The following is a 26,851-nucleotide window of genomic DNA, read 5'->3' as shown; positions in this document are numbered from 1 at the left end:
CCAGAAACACTCGAGGGGTTAATGCTAACTCCCTTCATTAGGCTGCGGTCCCAGTCACTGCTACAGCGCACACCTCGGCGTGCGCTGTGCGTGTAAGCACCGCCCCTCAATGGGGCTGGGCCCAGTACTCACCTTCCCGCTGAGTTTTTTTAACTCAATGGAATTGAGTTCAGAACTGGCGATGGCCCCGCCGGCGGTTCACCCAATGAGGGCGAACCAGCCGCGTGAGGTCATGACCACGCCCCCGCAAAACCCAGACCACGCGCCCTCCCATCGCAAACTCCCTCTCTCCCTAAAGACCGCAGATCGCCGGTAGCACTGTGCACGCGCCGCCTCCCCCCCCCCCCCCGCCGGGCGCGCGTGTCACAGTGATCACTGGGACCGCAGCCTTACTCCACAGCTGCAATACACTATGCCCCTGCCTATCAGTACACAATGTGTGATGACTCACTGCCTGCAGCCTTCCCATTGGCTCTCTGTGCTTTATATGCTCAGCCAGCCCCTAGGCAAATTGACTGAGCATAAACCTGTGTTTATGTACTTGTGCTTGCCTCAAGCATCCTGCTGCCCTGCCGTTGCTCTGTGCATTTTGCTTGATATCTTGTACCTTTGACCTCAGCTTTAACTCGGACCTCTACCTTCTCTGACCCCTGGACCTCGGCTACGCACACGACCATTCTAACCTCTCTACTCCTGGATCCTGGCTACGCGCAACGACTATCCGACTTCTCCAATCCTAGACTATGCTAAGGGGTGGAGTTAGAGAGGAATTTGGATGTTGTCAAAGTGCACATATGCAAAGGATATGTATAAAAAAAATTGCAAGTATGCACCAATTTTGTATGACTTAAATGCATCAAAATTGGAGATAGGCGAATGTTTCAAAAGTAATTTTACTGTTAATTATCCTGGGAAGCACTTTCAGTTTTTGTAATATTAATTGTTTCGTTTTTGCCCACTTTATGTAACAAAAAGTAGCACAAGAATTGCATGCCAGCATGATGATTTTTAATTGTGATGTCAATTAAATGCACTGGTAGAAAGCTTACAATTTCCATGTGAAGTCTAAAGCAGAAGTCGCAGTTCTCGTTACATAAAAAAATTATTCTGGTGCAATTTAACAGCCCAGCAAAGACACGTGTGGTCTTTTCTTATATTCTTTACCTGAATTTCTCTTCAGGAGAGAGCATATTTACAGCGGCAGATTTCAAAAGTGCCCCATGGCACTTGCCTGTGTGGCCGCATCCTTTCTGCCGCCCTCCTGCTCCTTTGGCATCCCAGTGTCAAATGACACCATGGATATCACGAACATGACGTCGCATGGTGACGCATTGCCATGGAAATGCGACGTCATGATGTAATTTCACATTTGCCATGGCAACGAGACGCCGTATGATGACACGTTCGTGACGACGGCAGCGTCATTTGACGCTGGGATTCCAAACGAGCAGGAGGGTGGCAGCAAGGAGGCGACTGACACAGGCAAGAGCATTTCCATTAGGCCCGAGAGTGCAGAGAAAGCATATGGGGGTGGCAATTTTTGCCACCTCAAAATTTTGCCGCAGTAGGCCCGGGCCTAATGGGAAATCTGACACTGCATATTTCACAGGTATTACAGATGTATCTATCCCTGCATTACCTATAACGGAGCTCTGTGGATACACGTTGTGAGAGAGGACTCCTCTTTTGCATATCATTAGTACTAACAGCATGTAGTTAATGCAATGCCATTTTTGGCCGATAACAGCACTTACCACTGTGTAAGTAAGCTATGAAGATACATGTTAACACTTAATGAGGAGTTAACGTAAGTTACCACTTTGTTAAGTCAGCAACGGAGCTTTGTGGATCTGGGCCTATGAGCTGCAACTAAACACTAAATACTTTTCATTTTTCATGGGGACCTCCCCAGAGAGACTGCTTTGCATGCTGATTATGCTTTGATTTTGCCTACTCTGTATAAACAATTTACCCTCACTGCACTCTATTTATTCTTATTATTTTTTTTTGTGCCCAACAAAATGCATTTTCTGTTGCCTACCACTTTGTTTGTCATGCAATACCATTTTGTTAATAATATTTTTTATATCATATATATCATATATCAATATCACATATCAGCAATAGCTCGTATTGATTTGCAACCTGTATCTTACTTGGTTAGCACTGGTTTCTCATCATTAACAGCAATGACATTCACAAAAATGGTTCTCTTGACTGCATGTTTCCCGTCTGACAGCTGGATTGTAAAACTATCAGCGAGATTTTCAGTGTCATCGTGCACGTACATCAACTTCATACCTACAAGAAAAAAGCCCATTAACGTTCTTCGTACACTGTCACTCCTTCAAATGCTTCCTACAGCATTTTTTTTTTACAGCATATTTACTCTGATGTTCCTTTCTCTTATTGCCTCACATTTGTTTCACTCAAATTGTCTGACAAGAGAACTCTTTTCTTCCTTAATAGATCCGGTGAATCATTTAGGGCCTATTCTAGTACTGTAGCTCCAAAGTGTGACTTTAGTGCACGTTAGTACAAAGAAGAAGCAGGCACACGGTCTTACTCAAAAGGAGGTTTAATATGCCATAAAGTCCAATGTTTCGGCAGTCTAATACTGCCTTTCTCAAGGTGAAGGCTACCAAACACATGAAAACAGTCAAAATATATACCACCCCCCTGATACTCACCCCTCCCCGTTCTGCCACATAACCAGGACGCTGATGCCCACGTGATGACGTCAGAGCGACCGTGTGGCGCCCCCTGGTGACGTCAGTCGTCTAAATCCCTGGCAATACAGCATAGAGCTGTCTTGGAGGACTGCAGCCACAGCCACACCTCTCCCCAGACTGAACACTCCCCCATGATGACGTCAGCGTGACCCGGGGGGAGTGTTCAGTCTGGGGAGAGGTGTGGCTGTGGCTGCAGTCCTCCAAGACAGCTCTATGCTGTATTGCCAGGGATTTAGACCTAGACGTCTGATGTCACCAGGGGGCGCCACACGGTCACTCTGACGTCATCACGTGGGCGTCAGCGTCCTGGTTATGTGGCAGAACGGGGAGGGGTGAGTATCAGGGGGGTGGTATATATTTTGACTGTTTTCTTGTGTTTGGTAGCCTTCACCTTGAGAAAGGCAGTATTAGACTGCCGAAACGTTGGACTTTATGCATATTAAACCTCCTTTTGAGTAAGACCGTGTGCCTGCTTCTTCTTCTTTGTACTGGAATATTTGGGACTACAGGAGCTCCCCAGGACCAGCGCACCGGTAGCTAAGTACCCACCTCTATTACCCTTGATATTGAGTGTGTGTCTCATCCTCTGTCTATTTAGTGCACGTTAGGCCTGGATTGGAATGTTTTACTATTCTATAAGCCCTTCTCGCATGTCCAATCTGTGTCTAAAAGGCTTTTTTAGAAGGCATTTCACTCTTGGTCTGCCAAGCTGATCGTTTTAAAAAAAACTAAAACTGCCATTCTAAAAACTCGCACTTTTTTCACTCCACTTCAAGGGTGGCGAGATTGGGTGTGAGTTTCATCGAGGGACTGAAATATAGGTTTAGAGAAAAACCCATACGTCAGACTGGGGATGGAGAACCACTCCAGATCATTCCGCTTCCAAAGCAAGTGTAGCCCTGCTTCCTATCACTAGCAAGCTGCTACTATGTGCTGTATTACCTGCTGGCTCACAGGGCCTAAGTCTCTGCCACGGAGAGCCTGGGGTGCGCGCAATATTTATAACGGGTGCAGCGCCTCCACCTGCTACAGCTCCCGCCAAAGGGGGAGTGGGTCTTCGAAGGACGTATATGCAAGAATTACACTTACACAGCCAAGTTCTAAAACCAATCTCTTTTACTTGCAGACCAAACTCACAGTACATTACATGCCATAACATTCCTATATATGTGTATACATTATATAACACGCCACGGCAGATGTCAACATAATCCCCACACCCGCCACCGGGTGAGCCCACCCCGTGTCCGATCCTTACGGATTAGTCCTCCCGCTCACAGCAGGCCCTATGTGTGTGTATGGGTGACTGCGCAGCCACTAATGTCTTGGGTGAATGAATGGTACCGTTGGTGCACTTGATGAAATACCTGCCGAGCAATCCGGTGCTCGGAACTGCCACGATCTTCAAAAAGGGTCTCTGTACGTCGACACCGATCTATCTCTCTCTCTCTCTCTCTAGGGTCCGGGGCGCTCCCACCCGGACTCCGGCAACTGCCGGGGGGGTCTGAGCCCAGACCTCCCTCTCGACAGTATAGTCCCGGTCAAGACTTACAGTTACTAGGGGGACAGGAACCTTACTAAGGCGATCCCTAGCTCAGCTTGTCTCTAAGGTGACTCAGGGCTTACTGGGCCTGGGGCACCTGGCCTGCGCCGGGGCAGTTAAACCTCCCCTCACAGACTCTCCGTCTCCTCTCCTCTCCAATCAGCTCTGGCTCCACGTGCGCGCAACCACTGCCTATATCTCTGGCACCTCCTCCGTCCATTGGCTAGACTCTCTCACCTGACCCTCCCCGCAGGGCTGCTGGGTCAAGGGACTGCTTTCTCCCGCCAACTGCACTCTCCTTCTTCGCGGGCTTTTGCAACCACTATTTGCAAGCGCAACCTCCCGCTCTTTGGGCTGAATCAGGGGTCACGGCTACATCCTCCCCCCTGTGGATTCCAACGTCCCTGCTTGGACAATGATAACAACACAACCAGTTATATAATGAAAAACACTAATACATTGGTCTCTCTATCAACTTGTACATTTCACTGAACATGCTAATCACTGATTGGACCCGGCTGCGAGCCCACTGCTGAGCCTCATAATTGGGTGCCCCGAACTGATCATAAGCCAACCTTGTGGGAGGTTGGCCAGCTCTTTGGCTTCTTTGAATTGGCTCTTCCGCTACCTCTTTGGGAGAGTAGCAATTCTCCTCGGGTATTTCCAACTCGGCCCTTGAGGGGCTGGGTATATCTGTAAAGTCACTTTGTGGCACAAAGCACGGGCTCTGGGGATCTAGCGGCGGACACACTGGAGTCAGTGTCTCTGTCATGGGGCCAAGGGGCTCTTTGCCCGTAGCTCCTCCGGGAGATGCCCCCGCGGCCGGAAGGCCCCTTTGAGAGGTTCCTTCCTTTGGATCTTCCCGACTTTCCTGTCCTGATGACAGTTCCCCACTCAGGGGAGAATTAGGCCACTCCAAGTCTCCTTCTTCTATTTGGGGAATAGGGAGCAGATGATTGCGATGCCACGTCTTTATCCGACCCTCCGAGTCTTTGATACGGTAGACTGGCAGGCCAGGCATTTGAGAAATTACTTCGTACAACCCTTCCCGCCAACGGTCAGCCAACTTATGTTTTCCCGGTACTCCCAGGTTGCGGAGCAGTACGGCATCACCCGGTTTAATGTCTCTATGTTTTACTTTGTGATCATAGCGCCTTTTGTTCCCGGCATTCAGTTTTTCGTGGATCTCTCGGCTTGCCCATAGGCGTTCTGTAGATTCTATTGCAATCTTTGTATGTAGAGAAAATGGGTGGAATTGTGCACCCCATCGGTGGAGATTCTTAACTGGATATCCACTGGCAGACGGGCTTCACGGCCAAACATAAGAAAGTAGGGCGAGAACCCGGTAGATTCGTGTCGAGTGCAATTATAAGCATGGACTAGAGTTTCCACATGGCGACTCCACTTAGTCTTCTCTACACCTGTTAGCGTGCCCAGCATGTCCAGCAGAGTGCAATTTAAACGTTCGGGTAAAGCATCCCCTTCTGGGTGGTAAGGGGTAGTACGGGACTTTTTAATGTACAAGAGGTTCAGCAATTCTTTTATTAGTTTACTTTCAAAGTCCCGTCCCTGGTCTGAGTGTAGACGTTGAGGTAGCCCATAATGCATGAAATACTTCCCCCAGAGCACCTTAGCCACCGTAATAGCTTTTTGATCTTTGGTCGGAAAGGCCTGGGCGTAGTGGGTATAATGATCAGTGATGACCAGCACGTTCCCTATACCATGGGTGTCGGGTTCGATGCACAAGAAGTCCATGCAGACTAAATCCATAGGTCCCGTACTTTTTAGATGGCCCATGGGGGCAGCTCTAGTGGGTAGAGTCTTGCGTTGGATACACCGCACACACCTACGACAGTGATGCTCCACGGATTCTCTCATTTTTGGCCAAAAAAATCTATCTCGCACTAGTCCGAAAGTCTTGTCTACCCCCAGATGTCCGTGTTCATCATGGAGAGCTTTCAACACTAAGTATTGTAGTTGTTTTGGTAACACTAGTTGGCGGCGACCTGGATGGTCATGATACTTCACCACTCGGTACAACAACCGATCTTGTATTTCAAATTTGTCCGCTTCCCGCATCAGTATACCTCCGACATCCCCCGGAGTCTGGTGAAGCAGGCCCCGTCGCTTTTGTCGAATGGCTTCACGGATAGTTCCTTGCGACCGGACCTTGTTCTTGGTAACGTACCATGTCCTCCCAAGCTATGATTTGATCGGGGGTAACATGCATCCCACTCGGGTCACGATAGGCTTCAGATATAGCGGTAGAGGTGCACCCTAGGGAGTCAGCCACCCGTAATTCCGAAAAGGCCACTTGCTCATCTATGATGGCTGCCGTGCCACAGAGTGCAATTATTCCGGGTCCAGGAATCTCTTCCCACTGATCATCGTCGGTGGTAGGGATCAACCCCGGTCGCCTCGACAGGGCGTCAGCTCCAATGTTCAAAGGCCCAGGTTTGTATTTCAAGGTGAAGTTGTAATTGAAGAGCGAGGCCAACCAGCGATGTCCGGTCGCATCAAGTTTGGCTGAGGTCATGATGTAGATGAGAGGATTATTGTCGGTGCATACTTCGAACGACACCCCGTACAGATAGTCCCGAAGTTTGTCCACTATGGCCCACTTAAGGGCCAAGAACTCGAGCTTGTGTACCGGATAGTTCTGTTCACTGACTGTGAGACTACGGCTGATATATGCTACGGGTCGCAACCCCTAGGGATATTTTTGATGCAACACGGCTCCTAGGCCACTCAGGCTGGCGTCCACGTGTAGGATGTAGGGTTGGTCGGGATTGGCGTAGGCCAAGACTGGGGCAGCCGTCAGGCTCTGCTTCAAGTCGTGGAAGGCTTGGTCGCACTCGGGGGTCCATTTATCCTTGAAGGGCTGCTTGGCAGAGTGGTTCTTCTGGCCCGTTTCAGACGGGTATATGCGGAGCAGGCTGTTGAGGGCTTTGGCTCTACGTGAGTACCCTTCCACAAATCGCCGATAGTAGCCGCAAAAACCCAGGAATGAGCGCAGCTCCCCCACATTCTCTGGGCGAGGCCAGTTAACGACAGCTTCTATTTTAGCGGGATCAGTGGCGATTCCGGCGCCGGACACTATGTGTCCTACATACGTTACTGAGGTCCGGCAGAACCGACATTTGTCCAGAGAGAGTTTGAGGCCTTCTTGGGACAATCTATCCAGTACCTTCAAGAGACGGTTCTCATGTTCTTCCAGGGTTTTCCCGAAGACTATGATGTCATCTAGGTACACCAGGCATTCTCGGGGGTTGAGGTCACCCGACATCTTCTCCATTAATCGCTGGAAGGTGGCAGGTGCCCCGCATATGCCTTGGGGCATGCGGGTGAACTGATAAAACCCCAAGGGGCAGACGAAGGCCGTCTTTTCTTGATCCTCTGGGCTCATAGGGACTTGATAGTACCGAGACCGTAGATCCAGTACGCTGAACCACTGGCTCCTGTGTAGGGTATCGAGGATCTCTTCTATGCGAGGGAGGTTATACTGATCCAGGACCGTCCGATTGTTCAGCGTCCGATAATCTACACACAGTCTCACAGTCCCATTTTGTCTTTCTCACCACCACTATAGGAGAGGCGTAGGGGCTTCGGGATTCTGTGACAATCCCGGCGGCATCCATGTCATTGATAGCAGCCCTCACATCCTCCACACACCTGGGAGCGAGTCGGCGAGAACGCTCTCTGAAGGGCTTTTCATCCATCATGCGAATGATGTGCTGGGCGGTGCGACTACACCCCACATCCATCTCCCCGGTAGAGAATACGGATCGTCTCTGTTCCAGTTGCACCCGTAACCGTTCCTTCCAGGCTCCAGGCAATTCGGACGACCCAAAATCGAAGTCCAGGGCCGCCCCTGTTTCTTCCACTCGGGTCGTGTTTACTTGCACGGCTTCTTCCACTGAACTAACAGGATAGATTCTTCCTATCCGCTGTCCCACATCGATGGCCAGGGGGAAGGGCGATAGATTCTGCACCATCACATCAATTCGTCTAGGAATGGCGCCCCGCCAATGGCGGAATTCGGGTATGAGCCGATACCCTCACCTCACATCCTCCCCGGGGGTACTCTCTAGCGAGAATTGCTGGTCTTCGGCTAGGCGCTCCGCATAAGCACACCAAGCGGAAATTCTTTGCGTTTCTCCGGGGAAAAGCTTCGTCCACCCCTTCCGTCCACAGAACAACAGCCCATAGTCATCTGAAGGAGGGGAAGGCTGGGTTGGGTCGGATTGAACCAATTGCAGCTGTAGGCTGGACATGGGGAGCTCTTTAGTCTCGTGTAGATAGGCCCGGATGACCGCTTGTACAATATCAGCATTGGTACCGAGGATAAAAGAGTACTTGGGGGTGTCTCGGGGTTCCGGACACACCAAGGCGTCCTCCTTCATGGGGTGAGATTTTCCCGTGTTGAGCTGTTGTATTTCCAGATCCACGGTCACTAACCCGTCGATGGGGTAGTCGTCGTTGCTTAGCCCGCGTACCTTGATGTGGTCCGCTGGTCGCAGCGGACGCTTTTGAAGATGACGATCATAGAACCCTCGGTATATGATGGTGACCTGGGATCCGGTGTCTAGTAGTGCACAAGAGTAGATTCCATCCACTAAAACCCAGATCAAGGCTACCGGTCCCACCCGACTACCATCTTCTACCGGCTCGGTCCCTCCGGACGGGGTCCCGTCTGTGTCGGCATCCGTCGCATACACCCCGCAGACCATAGCCTGGGATGGGAACTTCTGGGGTGAGGGGCTCCGGGGTCGAGAAGTGCCCAGACGGCAATCGTAGGATAGACGCCCCCGCTTCCCGCACTTGTAGCAGGACATATCTCTAGGGGTAGCCCGGCGATCAGGCGGAGGGGACGACCGTCCCGCGAAAGGCAGTTTCTCGGAGCCAGGCTGGTCCGGTGGTTCCTCTTTCTTTTCCGTACTTCCTTTGGATTTAGTGCTACCGCTAGCTTTCGGCCTCTGAGGGGAGTGTAGCATTAGATGCGCCTCGTGTTCCTTCACCTGTTGCAGTAGTTGGATGAACGAAGGGGGGGGGGGCCCGGGTGAGGTGATCACCAATCATGCTGGCTATTGGATGAGAAGGACTGGATCCGCGGAGGTACTGCTTCCGGAGATATTCATTCATCTGGGAGGGTAGCACATATTTATAATGCAGCAGCGGCCCGAGAGATATTTGCACATGGTGTATATAGACGGACAGCTCTTCCCCCTCCTTATGGTTTATGGCATAGTACTCGACCCACAACGCCCCGTCATCCTCTTTCGCGCTATAAGCTTCGGCCAGGAACTCTATCATCAAGCGAGAGGTTAGATCGGGGTGCTGTTCACGGTGTATACTGATCAGAGTGGCCGCTGGGGGCCGCAGGCACTCCATGAGTCTCTGTCTTTTTACTACATCGGTGCACGACCACTCTTCCATTACCCCCCGCGTGTGCTCTTTCCACGTTTCTACCCCATCTTCCCCGGTAGGCACAGGGAGGGTCCCCGAGAAGGCTTTTAGCTTCCGGTAGTTCTGGGCGTGGGTGGCTAAGGTAAGCGCTTCGACTAGCGGCGGCAAACTGGGGGGACTAGATAACTGGTCTATCTTGTCATTTATTTTTTGCAGCATATTACTACTCACTCCAGCCTCAAGGGAGGCGCTGGATCCCGGGTCACTGGACACGGATCGGCAACTACCGACCTCACTCGCAGCATAGTGAATCAAAGGGAGGGTGGGGTCGTCCTCATCCAACGGACGTACGAGGGGATCTCGGAGGGGGTAAACAAAAGGACTACCGCCGGGCGGTGCATCAGGCAAGACCAGAGATTGCGGAACAGCAGGTTCGAGTGCTAACAGGTTACGCCGACAGTCCACAAGTAAGGTATTCCACTTGGAGTCGTGATCTACCATTACATCTACCAGGCGAGCTTTGGCAATAAAAACTGCTACTATGTGCTGTATTACCTGCTGGCTCACAGGGCCTAAGTCTCTGCCACGGAGAGCCTGGGGTGCGCACAATATTTATAACGGGTGCAGCGCCTCCACCTGCGACAGCTTCCGCCAAAGGGGGAATGGTTCTTCGCAGGACGTATATGCAAGAATTACACTTACACAGCCAAGTTCTAAAACCAATCTCTTTTACTTGCAGACCAAACTCACAGTACATTACATGCCATAACATTCCTATATATGTGTATACGTTATATAACACGCCACGGCGGACGTCAACATAATCCCCACACCCGCCACCGGGTGAGCCCACCCCGTGTCCGATCCTTACGGATTAGTCCTCCCGCTCACAGCAGGCCCTATGTGTGTGTATGGGTGACTGCGCAGCCACTATGTCTCGGGTGAATGAATGGTACCGTTGGTGCACTTGATGAAATACCTGCCGAGCATTCTGGTGCTCGGAACTGCCACGATCTTCAAAAAGGGTCTCTGTATGTCGACACCGATCTATCTCTCTCTCTCTCTCTCTCTCTAGGGTCCGGGGCGCTCCCACCCGGACTCCGGCAACTCCAGGGGGGGTCTGAGCCCAGACCTCCCTCTCAACAGTATAGTCCCGGTCAAGACTTGCAGTTACTAGGGGGGCAGGAACCTTACTAAGGCGATCCCTAGCTCAGCTTGTCTCTAAGGTGACTCAGGGGCCTGGGGCACCTGGCATGCGCCGGGGCGGTTCAACCTCCCCTCACAGACTCTCCGTCTCCTCTCCAATCAGCTCTGGCTCCACGTGCGCGCAACCACTGCCTATATCTCCGGCACCTCCTCCGCCCATTGGCTAGACTCTCACCTGACCCTCCCCGCAGGGCTGCTGGGTCAAGGGACTGCTTTCTCCCGCCAACTGCACTCTTCTCCTTCGCGGGCTTTTGCAACCACTATTTGCAAGTGCAACCTCCCGCTCTTTGGGGTGAATCACTGGTCACGGCTACACAAGTATAACCAGTGCTCTTTGGATGTTAAACCGTGCAGCTTGTCACTTTTTTAGACGCAGTTTAGAAGAAGTGATTTGCAATGGAGAATAGGTTTTTTCTCACATTTCATCCCGCTACATCTGAACATGCCACAGTGCCGTTTGGCAATGACAACTTCGGAGCTACTAGAATAGGTTCCTTAAGCACATATGTACTAAGTGGTGCCATTCCAAATTCTAAAAAAATAGTTGTATACTTTATTTAATTCATCCTCTAATTTGTTTATTTAATTATAGTTTATATACAAATCGTTGTCCTACAAACGAGGGACAAATATTTTTACCTGATAGAATCATGTAAAATATTGGTATTTTCATTATAATCTTAGTAATCTTCATGTTTGCTCCTGGATTGTGGTATAAATATATAATGCCGTCTTCAGCTGAACGACGGAAAAACAACAGACAGTGGCAGAGGCAAGGAGGAAAAACTGCAGCTTCAGTGCAGCCTCAGAAATGCCCCTACAGTGCCCTGTCAACTAGCGAGGCAGGCAAGGGGGATTTGCGAGCTGGGTGCATACCGCAGCAATGGAGAAATCCAATGGTAACAGGGAGCCCTATAAGCAGAGACTAAGGCCCGTAATATAGTGGGCACACGCCTGTGCAAACGCCTGTGCGAACGCTCGTGCACGTGACGCACACTTTTTGTGTGTTAGGTCTATGCTGCTGTGAGTGACAGACTTGGAAGGGTACTGTGTGTGTTTGTCGCAGGGTAGCTGTCTCTCTGTGTGTGTTTGTCACTGGGAAGCAGTCACTGTGTGTGTGTGTTACTTGGAAGCTGTCAGTGTATGTGTGTGTCACTGGGTAAAAAGACATGTTGTGAGAATAAATTATTTATTAACATTGTGCAATATTTGATAAATATATATACACACACGCACACATACACATGTACACACATACAGTACACACATACACACATACATACATTGCAGACTGAGCGGTAGCGCCGCGAAAACATAGTTTTCTGACTTCCCCCCGATCGTCCGGCTCCATGTTCACTGCCGTGCGCGCGCGGCCCTAGCATATAATGGCTGGCTAACCACAACCAATTATAAGTGCCGCTATAACTCGCTATAAAGAGTACAGGTGTACTCAGGACTTGTAGCACTTTTTGCTGACATATTTTTAAGGCGGTGGAAGGACCATACGTATATAGACCATACGATACCGGTTGCAACACGACATCAAGGGACATCACGCAGGTAAGTAGATCATACATTTTCTATATTTGATAGAAGACACAAAACCAGACGTTTCGGTCCCCCAGTGGGACCTTTCCCAAGGTTGTGCACTATCAAATATACAAAATTTATGATCTACTGTACTTACCTGCGTGCTGTCCCTTGATGTCCCTCGTGTTGCAATTGGTATCGTATGGTCTGTTATTGCTTTATGGGATAAGCACCAAAACTTATTTACTTGCAAATGGTGTGCCGGCTGTGCATTGGATTATTTATATATATATATATATATATATATATATATATATATATATATATATATATATATATATAATCAAAAAAATAAAAAAATAAATAGATGATACCGTTCTGTGGCTAACGAAATGCTTTTATTTGTGCGAGCTTTCGAGATACACTGATCTCTTCTTCCGGCGATGTTACAATGAATGAAGCAAAAGGTAAACTTAAAAACAGTGTCTCTTGGAATGTTATCTGTGCTGTTCCTTCCCCCGGTGTGGATGTGTTTTATGGCTAGAGGTGTTAAATGGTTACTGAAAGCAAGTGAAGAAAGAGTGTGTATGTGTATCAGTGTGAATAAAAATGAATGGAGAGCCCACAGTATATACAGTGCTTTACACAAGGTGTGTGTGGAGTGGGACTGGATATAAATGGTGTGGGTGGGTGTGGAAATGTGAGAGTTAGTAGCACAACTAAAAGTGTGTGTGGATACTTAGTGGTCAGTATTGGTGTATAGGGATGGAAAAACAAGGAGTATTAGTATGTGTGAGAGACAGCTGTGTGTGCATACATATAGCACAGTATGTACAGACATGGCCTTTAGCGCATATGGGACGAGAGTTCACTACTGTCAGTAATGACTCATAAAATTTCGATCTCTGTTTAGGCCACTGCGAAGTGTCCCGAACAGTTGCATAAATTTGTATTCATGCAACCGTCTCTCTTTCGGGGTTTTAAGATTACCTTTGAGTATGGCAACCCTCAGATCGTTCATCTTATGGCCAGAGTCAGAGAAATGTTCGCCAATAGATATATATATAGATAGATATAGATAGATATATGTCCCACAGTCTGTGGAAGCTTACTCTAGCACTTATTATTTTTATGCTGGTTGCAATATTTACAGACATACCATTTTTTAGAAGATCCATAGAAAAATCCTGTACCATAGGCATTTTATGACTCTGATGTCTTGTAATGAACTGATTGTAGCCCATATGCTCATTGCTGTAGTCTGCTTTAACAATCAGACCATGGAGGGGCTGCTCTGTTACAGTGAATGATAAATGATTCTGGGGGACATCCATGTCAGCCACATTTATTATGGAGGGATCAAGTTCTTTCATTTGGCCTTCCGCAACCTAACAAAATGAATGATAGATAACAAAAACAATACATTGAGGATAAAATGCATAAAGTGTAACACAAGGATAGCAGACACATATCCCCCTCTGTCTTTCTCTCTCACTCCCTCTCTCTCAACCCATATTTTACGGTTAAATCGAATTTCAGTTGGAGTTGAATGTACGAACGGTCGCCGCTGGCAGAATTGCATACATCCACTCAAATTTATATACACTATCTTCACATTTGAATATTCGTCCGCAAATTGAATTTTGTCAAGAATACAGTGGAGAATTCGCAGACCCAATTTTGACAAATTCACCCTCTCTACTATTCATTAAAATGTGATATGTGTGTCAATGCAAAATCGTTCGCAAATAGCATACAGTACAATTTGACTCAACGAATGGAAAGGACAGTCAGAAATCTTCCCTCCCTCAGACATGGCTTTTGGAAGAGAGATAGAGGGAGAGACATTTAGGAGAAGATCCTTTGATTTATATACCTAATGCGATTAACCTCTACTCCATGTGGTGAAATACCAGTGAACACACACAAGATACCTGTGAACATGCTAATTTACATCACTGCAATATCTGAATATATAAAATTGAAATTTGTGGGGTTGTTGCTAGATGTGGTGAATCTGATTGGTCCGTGGGTCCGCGACTCTCATTGGCCAACAGGTACGCTGACATCACAGACACACCTACTCCACTGTGACACACACATACTGCCACAGACTCTCACCCCATCACACTCACCATACCTCACCCACAGCTCACCTCCCCGCTGGCTCCCCCCCACCATCACCCCCCCTCCCCGCTGGCTCCCCCCAACCATCACCCCCCCTCACCCACAGCTCACCTCCCCACTGGCTCCCCCCACCATCACCCCCCCCACCATCACCCCCCCTCACCCACAGCTCACCTCCCCGCTGGCTCCCCCCCACCATTACCCCCCCCTCACCCACAGCTCCCCTCCCTGCCATCACCCCCCCTCACCTTCCCCCTCGGCGCACCTTCCCCCCTATGCCACCATCTCACAATATTAAAATGGTGCTCCGCACTACTCCATCCTGTCGTGTCACCCTTACCGCATGATTTGAACTGTGCACCCCTCTGGGCGCCGATCTGAAGAGGCTGCTCTGCCCCTCCCCCCGTGGCCATCTCCCGAAGGGAAAGGCATGTCCCGCGCGGCCGCCACTGCCCTGCTCCCCCCTGTTGCAGGGGGAAGGTAAGTGGAGGGGGGGTGTAAGTCGAATGTGAGGGTGGTGTGGTTTTAAAATGGGGTGGTATAAAAGGTTGTGTGTTTCCATTTTTGGTGGCTGCTAAAAGACTAAAAGGCAGGTCAGGTCAACGTCAGAGAAGGATATATTTATTATAGGGTAAGAGGGGTGCACAATTGAAATCGTGCGGTAAGGGTGACCACTGTCCCCCCCCCTCCTGTCAACTGTCCTCCCCCCTCCTGTCCCCCCCTCCTGTCCACTGCCCCCCCCTGTCCACTGTCCCCCCCCCTGTCCACTCTCCCCCCCCTGTCCACTGTCCCCCCCCTCCTGTCCACTGTCCCCCCCCATGTCCACTGTCCATCCCCCTCCTGGCCCCTCCACTGTCCCCCCCCCTTCTGTCCTGTTCACTGCCCCCCCTCCTGTCCACTGTCCCCCCCACCCCCCCTCCTGTCCACTGTCCCCCCCTCCTGTCCACTGTCCCTCCCTCTGGGGGGAACGGAGAAAGAGGGGGAGCACAGAAATAGGGGGAGAGGAGGGAGCGGGAAATTTAACTCACGGGCAACTCCGGGTCTCTCCGCTAGTATTTTATATATTTAAATTAGCATATTTCGTAGGCATCTCAGGTGTGTTTACAGGTATCTCCCCACATGGAGTTAATCTATTTGGAGGTATATAAGTCAATGGTCGCTTTTCTAAATCTCTCTCTTCTAAAAGATTTTGATAAAAAATATCACTCGTGAGCACATTCACATGTCTCAGACAGGTTTGCAACCCTGCCTTTCCCCATTCTCTTAGCATACACACGGTTCCACTGCAGCCAGGGATTCTGGGAAATGACATGCAAAATGAGCACACAGCATCACCATTTACTTAATTTTAACATGGACCCCTAAGCATATGCCTGCCGTATTGCACAGCTTTTCAGCACTGCCTGGGTTAACAAAGTGCATAATAATATTCTGATAAACACCAATGACCCAATAATAATGAACTCCTCTGGAAATCTTGATGCAAACAGCATTCAGTCCAGCTGTGGGCATTGCAATTATTCTGGTAATACGTTATTCCTAATTAGATTGTGTTTGTAATGTTCTATTTTGTTAGATTTCAGATATTCCTTACTGTAAAGTTTCTGGCCAGAAATTCAGGAACTTCATCATTGGTTGGGTTGATTATGACGTAGAAAGGCCTCTCCACTGAGTGCTGTTTCCCATCACTGACATACAGTGTGAATTGGTCAGTGGTCGGCTCTATCCTGTGATGCCTGGACTGTACATAGTTTATATTTTGAGACATTATGTCTTTGAGAAGAAATGAATCTAGGTGAAATAAGAACAATCATACTTTAAAAGAAAAAATACTACTTTGTTATCGTGATAGTAATTGTTGGTGATGCTTCTCTACCCCTCTTCCCCCTTTTCTTATTTCTGTTGCCATTCATCCATAAAAACTTCAATAAATGAAGTTGCAAAAAAAAAAAAAAAAAAATGCAACATTTTCTGAAACTGCTCTAAAAATGTGTATAAAAAAGGACAACAAGGTGTTAACACAAATAACATTATTATTGCTGCATAAATGAATTCTTGGGGTAGCATTCTCTCATTACATTTGATCAAGAATCTTTAAAGCATTCCTGTTACTTACAGTACCAAAGTAAAATTGTTCTCAGGATAAAAGCAAGATGCACAATTGCACATACATAAATTGGTAGCAGGTGGGGTTTCTAAAATAGCAAACTGAGTGGAAAATCAGATGTAGCAATGTGTGACCACAGGCCAGTAACTTTATCTCCCTGTACATCAAGTCCCAAAAGGCACACTGCAAGCTATGTTTTGTTAATGTTTTCTGCTCCATCGGATGTCTATATCTTATACTTGCACTATTTTACAATAAAATAGAAATGTATCTTCCGACTTTTGAGTTGTGTGTGACATCTCCATGAGATACTGGGGCTTATGCAGAGAGGAACGTTAAAAAAGTTTAAAATGGCTGTAAAATAGCCACAGATTTGCCGTTAGTGAAGGTGTTATGCAGGGAACGTCGTTAACTCATTTCCGCAAAAAACTGCAAATTGCCAACTTTTCCTGGCTATTTGAAACTCGCCATACTAATGCACATATTGGCGTGTTCCAGCGATTCGGAGCTTCTGGAATACAACGCTACATTAGCATGGCGAGTTTCAGGTTCTCGCCACAAGTTTGGCGAGTTTTACAGCTCTGAAAATTTTTCAAAGCACTTTTAAAAATCGCGCCATTTTCTCCCGAGTTTAAGGATTTCTGACTAGTTTTTTCGCCAGAAGATGGCGCTATTTCCTTATCTATGCTCTCTGCATGAGCCAAACTGTGTTTTATGAAGGCGGCTACATTTTTAGAAAGGTCTTCCAAAATCCGTTGAAGCAGCTTGAATAAATGTAATTTGTCAATAAAGGCTGTGCTGAGGATATTATACAAACAATAAGACAAAATAAATGTGGTCCTCCTTTTCGAGAGAAGAACTGCATTAGACCCTCCAGTGTAAAATACCTGCTTTATCTTTTTCCTATGCATACTCCTTACATACTTTCAGGGCCACCGACAGTAATCCTGGGGCCCAATAGAAATTAAAGGATCAGAAGGGAGAGGAGTGAAGGATGGGGGAGAGAGTAAAACAGAGAAGGAGGGGGGAGAGAGAGGGGAGAAAGGGACGGGGAGAGAGTGGGGAGAGAGAAAGAGACAAGGGAGGGGGGAGAGAGAGAGGAGAGAGAGGGTGGAATAAAGGGCAGAGGAGAGGAGCCAAGTGTACCTACTGCCTACCTGCTGCCCTGGAGGACTGGCTGAAACTGTTAGAGGTGTGTGGAGGGGTCTGCAGAGCTACCCAGGGTGCCCACAGAGGTGCCTGTAAGAGGAGCCTCCTTTCCACTGGCTTACAGCATGCTACCTAAGACAGATAACATCCAGCATTCCCCCTCTGCAACACCTTCCAGCAGGCAACCTCTGCAAGGTTTGCCAGCAGGGGGCCCGAGCCCCTTTACTAACCAGGTTCGGGACAGGAGTCCCAACTGTCCCCTCCCATGTCGGTGGCACTGCATACTTTATTAGCAGATAGCAATTTTCATGGCCTACTGAAGCCTGAAATCCCGCCAACATTTTTGTCATTTACTTACCTATACTTATGCCCCTGTTACTTTTCTCAAATCCAGGAGAAGGGAGAATATTCTCAATGTAACCAAACCGAGGAGGAACAACCAATATATATTCCAAGAGGTTAGGGTCTGTGTCCGTGTCCGTGGCATGTAAATGATTAGCTGTTAGTGTAGCTGACTTGCCTTCATCCACCACAAATATTTCACCTGCACAACAATCAAGTGTAGACATACTGAGACCTTTTACATTTTACCTTTTACATAGTTAATATCAGGCATCTATCTTGTCTACAGGTTCTATATGATCTCTAAATCTGTCTAAATTAGAAAAGTCTTTAGAAATGTAAAATAAGCTTGTATACTATAGGCTGCTCTCTTACATTATCAAGAAAAGTTATCATTCTGACCAATTGTTGCTCTGAGGCTTTAGCCAACTGTTCCTCCCTTGTTTTACATGCTTACTGAACACGAACCCTTACTGGGGTATTAATATTGTAGCCCTTTTTCTGACACCTTACTAAGGGACTACTAATACTGTACTCAACCTGCGGCTCCAGGAGATCTGAGCCTCCGCTAGCTGGGAGCCTGGGGTAACGGTTCTAGCGCAGCGCCTCCACTTGCCCAGGATCCCCGTTATATAAGATTGCCCTGGGCAAGAAACATACAACAGTGCGTGCAACCAAGTTTACTGTGCATAGGTAACTATATCTTATCCTCTATATAACATCACACATAACCTGCATATATATGTACATTATAATGTTAAAGTCCTTATACTACCGTGGCTCAGCCACATCCCTAGAGGATTTGTCCAGTATTACAGTGGCTCCGCCACGCTCTTATAGAGGGTTGTCCTTGTAAGATATTAGATAATGTGTTCAGTCCACTAGCCACTTGCTAGTGTCTCTACAAAGTTATTTCTAAGGCGGGATCAGCGCCTGATGACCGGTGTTGGTGCACTTGCTTTTACAATTGTACCTTCCGGTCATGGCGGTGACCGGTGCCTCTTCGCAAAGGGTCCGTTGTCTCCGTCCTCGAACTCCAGATGTCTGTGACCGTCCACGACTCTGTGCGCTGTCCCTAACTAAGGGGACAATTCCTACCACTATCGGGCGTCCCTGCAGTACAGCAGCCTATTGTGACTCAGGGACATCTCCTATGGGCCTGCGGGCAATAGCTGGCCTATGCAGGCGGGTCACGGACCCCCTGCACTCACACTACCTCCTCTCGCTCGGTCCCGAGCTCTTCTGCCTAGCGTGGTCTCTCCCCCACGCTTCCTGTTCCTCCTTCCTTAATTCCCCCTGCACTCATTGGCTCCTAGCGTCAGGTGACTGTTCCAGAGCTCGCGAGAGTTGTGTCCATTATCAGAGCCTTTCCCTTATTGGCCTGTCGTTCGCGCGCTCCCATTGCACATGCGCGACCTCTTCACCCCATCAGTGTCCTTTGCAATATTGCGCAACAACATGGCGGCACCCTGTACTACCGTGCCGTCGCGGAACCTGCCGTACTCCCTCCGCGCGCACACATGGTATATAACACACCCTTACAATATATTACACTAATATTTCTTAAATGCCTACATGCACTCTTATCACAGGCCCCATCATACCTATTGCAATTGTTGGTGGCTGGTTATCCACTGGTAAAACAGTAATGTTGAGGTCATACACAGGAAAAGAGTCATGATGTGGCAGTAAGGGAGGACGAGGTCCATCATAGCAGCAGTTTGCCCCCTCTGCATCAGATTCAGCATCAGAGACCACAAGGGTGACAATGTCAAAGCAAGGATTTAAACCAACCTCTCCACCTAAAAGTTTAGAAATTGTTATAAATTGTTGAAAACACGAGCTTTCCTTTAAAATATTCATAACCTTATAAAGTGGATAAAGTGTACAATCGACCAGTGGTTGAGACATTTAAGATTGATTGTACTGTTTACTTTGTACTATATGTTGTGTCATTTTGTATGTTGGGCTGGGCCTTTCTGTTTTTGTTTATACTGTTTACTTTGCTTCTGTTAACATTATATTCTAATGTTTTCCAATGCACCACAAACGTAAAGGTAGTATGACTCTGTAAGATGTAAGTAAGGTTTTTGATCTCTAAATTAATACAAATAAATATGTACTGTATCCCCTATTTTGCCTTCCAAAAGGGAACCTAATCCAACCTTGTTTCACATACTAATGTGTCGGTAGATCACTGATCCTGAGACAACATCTCTTTGGGAGAAACGATCAACAGTAATTCCGCCCTTCTGCACAAGGCCGTAACGAGGTTGCCGGGCAACCATAAACATCAGCTTCATATTATCACTGTCTGCATCAGTTGCATAGATGTAATCAGCTGAAAAGACCACTTCTTCTCCCTCTGGGCAAAATATGGTGGTAATAAGGCTCTTCTTCATTAATGGTGGTTCATCATTAACTGGGGAAACCTGCATGGAAACTGATAATAATTAAAAAGAAAACCTAATTTCTGTTTTAAGCGAAGAATACGATAACCCGAATACACATACACTCCAGTATATGCAGCTCAAACATTATGTTTCCTCGATACAACCACAAGAAATCTGAACTAGATCCCTAACCACCTTCGAGAGGTTGTATCAATTAGGCGTATACCATAAAGGGACATTCACCCAGGTTTACCAGGTACTGATACAGCAACATAGAGTGCAAACAAGTAAAAATATATCAGATTGGGAAAAAGATATAGGAAATCCCATGGAGACAGAGGACTGGGAAGAAATCTATGAAAGAATAGCTAGAGCATCCAGATGCTCAGCGGTTAGAGAAACGAATGTGAAAATCCTTCACAGATGGTATTACACGCCTGTACGCCTCCATTCTTTCTTCCCATCAACTTCCCCCATGTGCTGGCGTAATTGCGGACAATTGGGCACGTTTAAACATATCTGGTGGTTATGTCCCGAGATTATTCTATACTGGGGAAGAATTAGAAGACTAATAAAGGGGGTACTAGGTTTAGATTTGACATGGGATATGGAAACTGTACTTTTATTAAAACCTACAGAAGGTCTCGAAAGGAAGGCAGACTTTGATAATACAAATTCTCTCGGCAGCTAAAGCAATGATAGCAAAATATTGGAAACAGAACGATTCCCAACCAATCACAACAGTAATGAACAAAAGGAATCATATTATGACTATGGGACTCACCAGTTTAGTCCATGATAGATTTAATAGTTTCCTGACAACCTGGGACCCTTGGGCGACTTATATATGGCAAAATCCAAATCTGACTTAAGACCGCAAATCCAGATATGATTTCAAACCAAACTGTCTGCATTTCTAATATATAGGATGTCTTTTATACTTTTATATAAATATATATATACTTTCACTTGTAAGATCCCTGCATGGAGACCATTGTGGATGATCCCCCCTAACCCTCCCCACCCACCCTTTTCATTTTCTGTACCCCTCTCCCCCTTTCTTTTAAGTTTTGAAAATAATAAAATACAAGTTTAAAAAAAAATTAAAAAAAACCTAAAAACTGCTATATTCAAGCAGAGTTATCAGCAAGAAGAAGCCCAAAATGTATTCCAATACAACTTTGTTAAAAAATAATTCGCCTACTGCTATAAAACACAACATGTCAAAATGCAGCTGGTATTGTGATTCTTATGTTACCAAATATGTACCAAGTGTAACCATAACACATACAGTATTTCTATCCCATATTGTAATCTTAAACATACTACAGTACAAACTTTATTCCTATTACAGACATTGAACACTGAGAAAATAAAGAATATGAACTGCAGTAGAAATAGGAATGCAATCATTAAAAAGGAAGGACTTATTGTCCAGATTTCCTTCATGTGACTATTTATTTAAATGTTGGCAAAATTATAGTAAATGACGGTATTTAAAGGGCCACATGATGTTGCTCATTGAAATTTAGTGCTTGGCAACATTTCTTTTGCAAAGTTTGTCATTGGTGCAAAATTTTATGAACAAAAAATGCAAATGTTGCTCGATTCACAAGTTTAACAGTAAAATGTGTACATTTCTAGTGCCTTTTAATTTAAAGGGTTTGGCAAAGGGACGATGGAGTTTGTGGTAATCTCTTAACTAGAACAGAAAGGGAAAGTTTGAGCCTTTGGATTCTGGAAATGTCTTCCCCTTTATCTGATGTTGTTCTAAGGGCCTTGCGTTTTTGTCAGTGAGCATATAATAGACCCCAAAAAGGTTGTAGAAATCACAGGGAAAATGTAACTGAAAGAGAACATACAGTAGCAGTTTTGACTCTAGTGGTTAATCTCCCCCACCCCCACCAAATTCTCCAATGCTGCAGTGGACTTTAGAATTGAGTGCTCACTGACACTTCAGTCAGCCAAGTGAATACAGTGCAAAAGCACATAGCCTAGCAGCCTCAAGTAATGTGAGTAAAACATAAATAGATGTTGGATGTTGGAGTAGAAATCAATGACGTCTAGTCACCCAATACAGACTTCACTCAAATATGCAGCACATTGCGACAGCTCAGCTATGGTTAAATAGACATCTATAAGTACAGAATAAATAACACAAGAACTTAAAAAAAATATTAAGTAGAATGTGCTGACATTATTCCCTCATACCTAAAGCAAACTTATTGGTTATGCACAAATACGTAACCTCATTCTATAACAATTCTGCCATGACTCACTGCTTGTATTTAAAGATGGCATTCCATACTGTATTACAGTATGTACCAGTCACTGTTCCAATATTCAAAGGAAACTGACCTGTATTTTAAAGACAAACTGAGCTGAATTTATACCATCTGTGGCTATAAATAAGATGTCATCCTGCAGAGTTTCCGAGCCATCATGTTGGTACCTATGGCAATGAGAGTGAACATTAACTGCAAATGGTTTCAAGCACATGGAACATGTGCCGCACATTTCAATTGCAGGGACAAGCACCCCAAAAACTCTCAATGGAAAAGATGAATTGTTAGATAATAAGACAAAGTACTAATACTAATTGTATGCATTTTAGGTTTTGCATACTTTTGGGTTTATGAATGTCGAACAAAAAAATACTTAACTTTATTTTTAAAACCAGAGATAGAACATGGAACACAGACAGAGCTCAGTGCAACAACCAAAGACACTAATACACGGTACAGTGCCTAAATATATATATATATAGATATCTTTTGAATAAAATGGTCTTTTAGTTTAACTCTTTGGCCAAAGTGCTGTAAGCCCTTGGGCCCCTCCAAGGCACACCATTTTATTCAAAAGATATATATATATATTGTGACATGTCCAAAGATGTTAGGCAGCTTTCTGCCCCGTTTTAGGTCAGAAAGTGCAGAAATAGTTAAAAATGATCCATTCCAAAGCTTCACATTAACTCAGGCAGCTGGATGGAAAATCCAGACCACAGATTACAATGGGTCTAGTTCTCCCTCACCTGCTCTTCTAATCACATGCACAGGTATTTAGAGCAGAGAGGTTTGCATTTCAGTCTCTCTCCTTAGAGCCTGGGGGCTGGGGGTGTCGCTGCTCCCCTGCATCCAGTTTTGGGGTGGACGGCCCCTCCAAGTATCACAGTACCAGAGGATTTGCCTGGACACTTGGGACCGAGTTCCCACCACGAACAGATAAGACAAACAAATATGTATTGCTGTTTCTAAAAGACTATGCTGTATCTAGTGACCCTAAATGAGAGGGCATTGTTTTAAGCTGGGGAACCAGGTTAGTTGGCCCAGCAGCAGTTAGAGGCTGATTATGATGTGTAGTTAGATCCCTGAAAGGGATAGGATTTTGTTTATATAATTTGGTTTCTTGTTACTTGAAATAACAGCATGGGAAATACTATGACACTGATATAAGTGAACCGCTGAATGAAAATGTCTGAGTGCCTCTAACCTACACATGTTAAAGCTGCAGTCCCTTATTTGGATGAAAATAAAGCAGGCAGAAGCCTGAGTTAAGCAATGTAATACTTTGCATGATCCTGTTTTTGTATAAATAACCCTAGGAGACTGTGTCGGGAAGAACCCAGACAGACGTCAGCGCTACAAAAGAGGGGCGTTTGTCACAATATTTAGGCACTGTACTGTTTATTAGTGTCTTTGGATGTAGCACTGAGCTCTGTCTGTGTTCCATGTTCTGTCTCTGGTTTTAAATATATATTGCCATGCTCAGTAGCACTCCTCTTTGACATTTATACGTATATATATATACAGTGTTCGACAAACCTATACATTTGCACGCCCCGGGCGAGTGGATTTAACATCGTGGCGAGCTCCTATTGGCCCAAGCAGCACACGTGTGGTACTAGGTGGCGAGTAGATTTTTTTATTCGGCGAGTAGATTTTTGGGTGATTTGTCGACCACTGTATGTATGTATATATATATATATATATATATATATATATACCATAATACTGAGTTAAGTTATGGTGAATAAAAAAAGTGACAAAAACCCTCCACAGGAAAGCAAATATGCAAACACAACTGTATGCTCATCTGCATGTCTTAGGCAGGTCTGCAACCCCGCCTTTCCCCATTATCACCCAGCATACAGCACTTCCACTGCAGCAAGGGATTCTGGGAAATGACATGCAAATGATCACACAGTGTCACTTTTTGTCTCAATAACCATCTTGCTTTCCCAGTAAAATCAACCCCACACTGATGAGACCCATCAAGGTCGAAACAGCTGTCTGTGGGTGGTTTTCTGGGTATGCACCTTAACCCTGGCTGTGCTCAAAGCTGTGACCATGCAGCAAGCTTAAGCCTATAGGGAACCATGTTAAAATGGTTATTGAGGCAAAAAGTGACACTGTGTGCTCATTTGCATGTCATTTCCCAGAATCCCTTGCTGCAGTGGAAGTGCTGTATGCTGGGTGATAATGGGGAAAGGCGGGGTTGCAGACCTGCCTAAGACATGCAGATGAGCATACAGCTATATTTGCATATATATATATATATATATATATATATATATATATATATATATATATATATATGTTGTGGTTATTTTGGGGGTTCAATATGTCCTGTATGTTTAACTTTATTTTTACCTTGTTTTTAAATCTTTTTGTATGGCTAACATTTTTAGATCATATAAATTTCTTCAATCTGTTTGCTTAGCTGTGAGAAGACAGCAGCACATGGCAGAATTATAATTATTTGACACATAGAAAGTGGAGAATAATAACCCTAAGAAATACAAAACTGTAAACCTGCCAGGTATGTGACTATTGCATTGCTCAATAAAACTAGTTTCCAAAATTATGATACCAAAAGTAAAGAGAATATGACCTTGAGAAAACTTTTCCAAGTGACTGTCAATCTGTAAAACAGCTACTTACAGAGCTTGATTCATAGGCTATGTAACATAATACAGTTAAACCAATTGATCTTTTTGTTCGTTGCTACAAGCTATTGACTAAAGAAGCAGGTAAACAAGAAATGCTAATATTTAAAATGGGATCTGAAGATCTTGAAGAGTTGTCACCAAATCCAAAACAAGTATTGTAACAATCCTAACCTAACTTTTAACATGCTGAGGTCCAAGCAGGTGAACCAGTCCTCCTCACTCATAGGAAATCCATCCAGCTGAACTTCTCCTTGCAATGGTGCTCTGTGAAGGAGGACTTGAATCTGATCTTGTTTTGTGTCCTTGTCAGTAATATGAATAAGGTCCATTGTAATTTGACTAAAACCTCCTTCTTCAACTTTCATGTCCTTTGTGAGCACCTAAGCAATAAAGGTATTAGGTTAATTTCTGTGTTATGTTTTACTTGGAAGCTAAACAATGAACAGAGCAATCCTTATTAACAAAAAAATTAAGTAATAGAAAAAACTGTTAGAAGTAGAGCTTTTTCAAAAATGCTGTTTGCTCATCAACTTTACACAACTCAAACTTTTGAAATACTGATCTTTGTGAAAGTGCATACTGCAACATGCAACTTACTGATCCCTAATCCTACAGATGCAGTGGCCGTTATAAGATCATTCACAGGTTGTATTCCTTTGCACACCCCGTGTTGGTTCGAGATTTCTTGAAAAATTTCCCACATTAAGAAGCGAGTTTACTAGTGTTTTGATCGAGTGCAGAAAATTGCACATTGTCTTTGCCCAGCTCCAGACATGCAAAATAGAAAAGAAGCATTAAGCAATGAAATAATTTAAAAAAAATCAACTGTTTTTTTTTTTAAGATTAAAAACATTGTCGGCGCATCTTTATTTGTAAATACATGTATAACTAGTAGTCATCAAACAAGTCGATGGACCTCCAGGGAGGAGCCCCTGTATGCCCCAAAAGGCTATTGATGCAGTCTCTCATGGTTTTCATAAGAAGACTGGTAGCTTTAAAATTGCACTTCACGTCATCCATAATTATTCTCCTTAAATTTGATGGAAGGCCTTCTTGTACTTATTGCCTTCATAATTGACATTTTGGGTCCACTCGCTGTACAGCTCAAAACTGACGTGGTGTTTAAATATGAACTGGGCATATTTCTGAGGTAGACCAGCAGATCTAATCTTGTATTTCTACCGGATGCTCTCGGCAGTTCTTTCAGGGTGATGTCTGGGAGCTGTACAATCCTGAGTGCTGGAGCAGGTGTGCGTCTGGCAGCGGACGGGGGTAGATGGTCAGGGAGGATGATTTCCTCCTGTTGTGGCCTAGCACTTACCAGGGTTGTCATCTCCTACAACAGAAGGGTATACATGTATTCTG

General features: G+C 45.7%; 1 protein-coding gene across 5 annotated transcripts in view; it reads right to left on the bottom strand.

The window, feature by feature from the left end:
- FREM1 (FRAS1 related extracellular matrix 1) overlaps positions 1-26,851 on the bottom strand; it is a 204,673-nt gene that overhangs the window by 86,105 nt on the left and 91,717 nt on the right. For 3 of the 5 annotated variants that reach the window (XM_075595856.1, XM_075595864.1, XM_075595870.1), the window contains exons 14-21: positions 25,658-25,866; positions 22,894-22,987; positions 20,322-20,574; positions 19,747-19,944; positions 18,159-18,344; positions 16,139-16,335; positions 13,577-13,805; positions 2,157-2,301 (exon numbers count right to left, since the gene is read on the bottom strand). In XM_075595856.1, the coding sequence (XP_075451971.1) occupies positions 2,157-2,301; positions 13,577-13,805; positions 16,139-16,335; positions 18,159-18,344; positions 19,747-19,944; positions 20,322-20,574; positions 22,894-22,987; positions 25,658-25,866 (1,511 nt within the window). Of the gene's footprint in view, positions 1-2,156; positions 2,302-13,576; positions 13,806-16,138; positions 16,336-18,158; positions 18,345-19,746; positions 19,945-20,307; positions 20,575-22,893; positions 22,988-25,657; positions 25,867-26,851 lie in introns of those variants that run through there. The other 2 variants (XM_075595878.1, XR_012800909.1) reach the window with 2 other exon arrangements.

This window comes from Ascaphus truei, chromosome 1, assembly GCF_040206685.1.
Source record: "Ascaphus truei isolate aAscTru1 chromosome 1, aAscTru1.hap1, whole genome shotgun sequence".
NCBI classification, from domain to species: Eukaryota; Metazoa; Chordata; class Amphibia; order Anura; family Ascaphidae; genus Ascaphus; species Ascaphus truei.
Note: the sequence above shows the minus strand (reverse complement) of the source record. Positions and strands in the feature narration are given on the sequence as shown.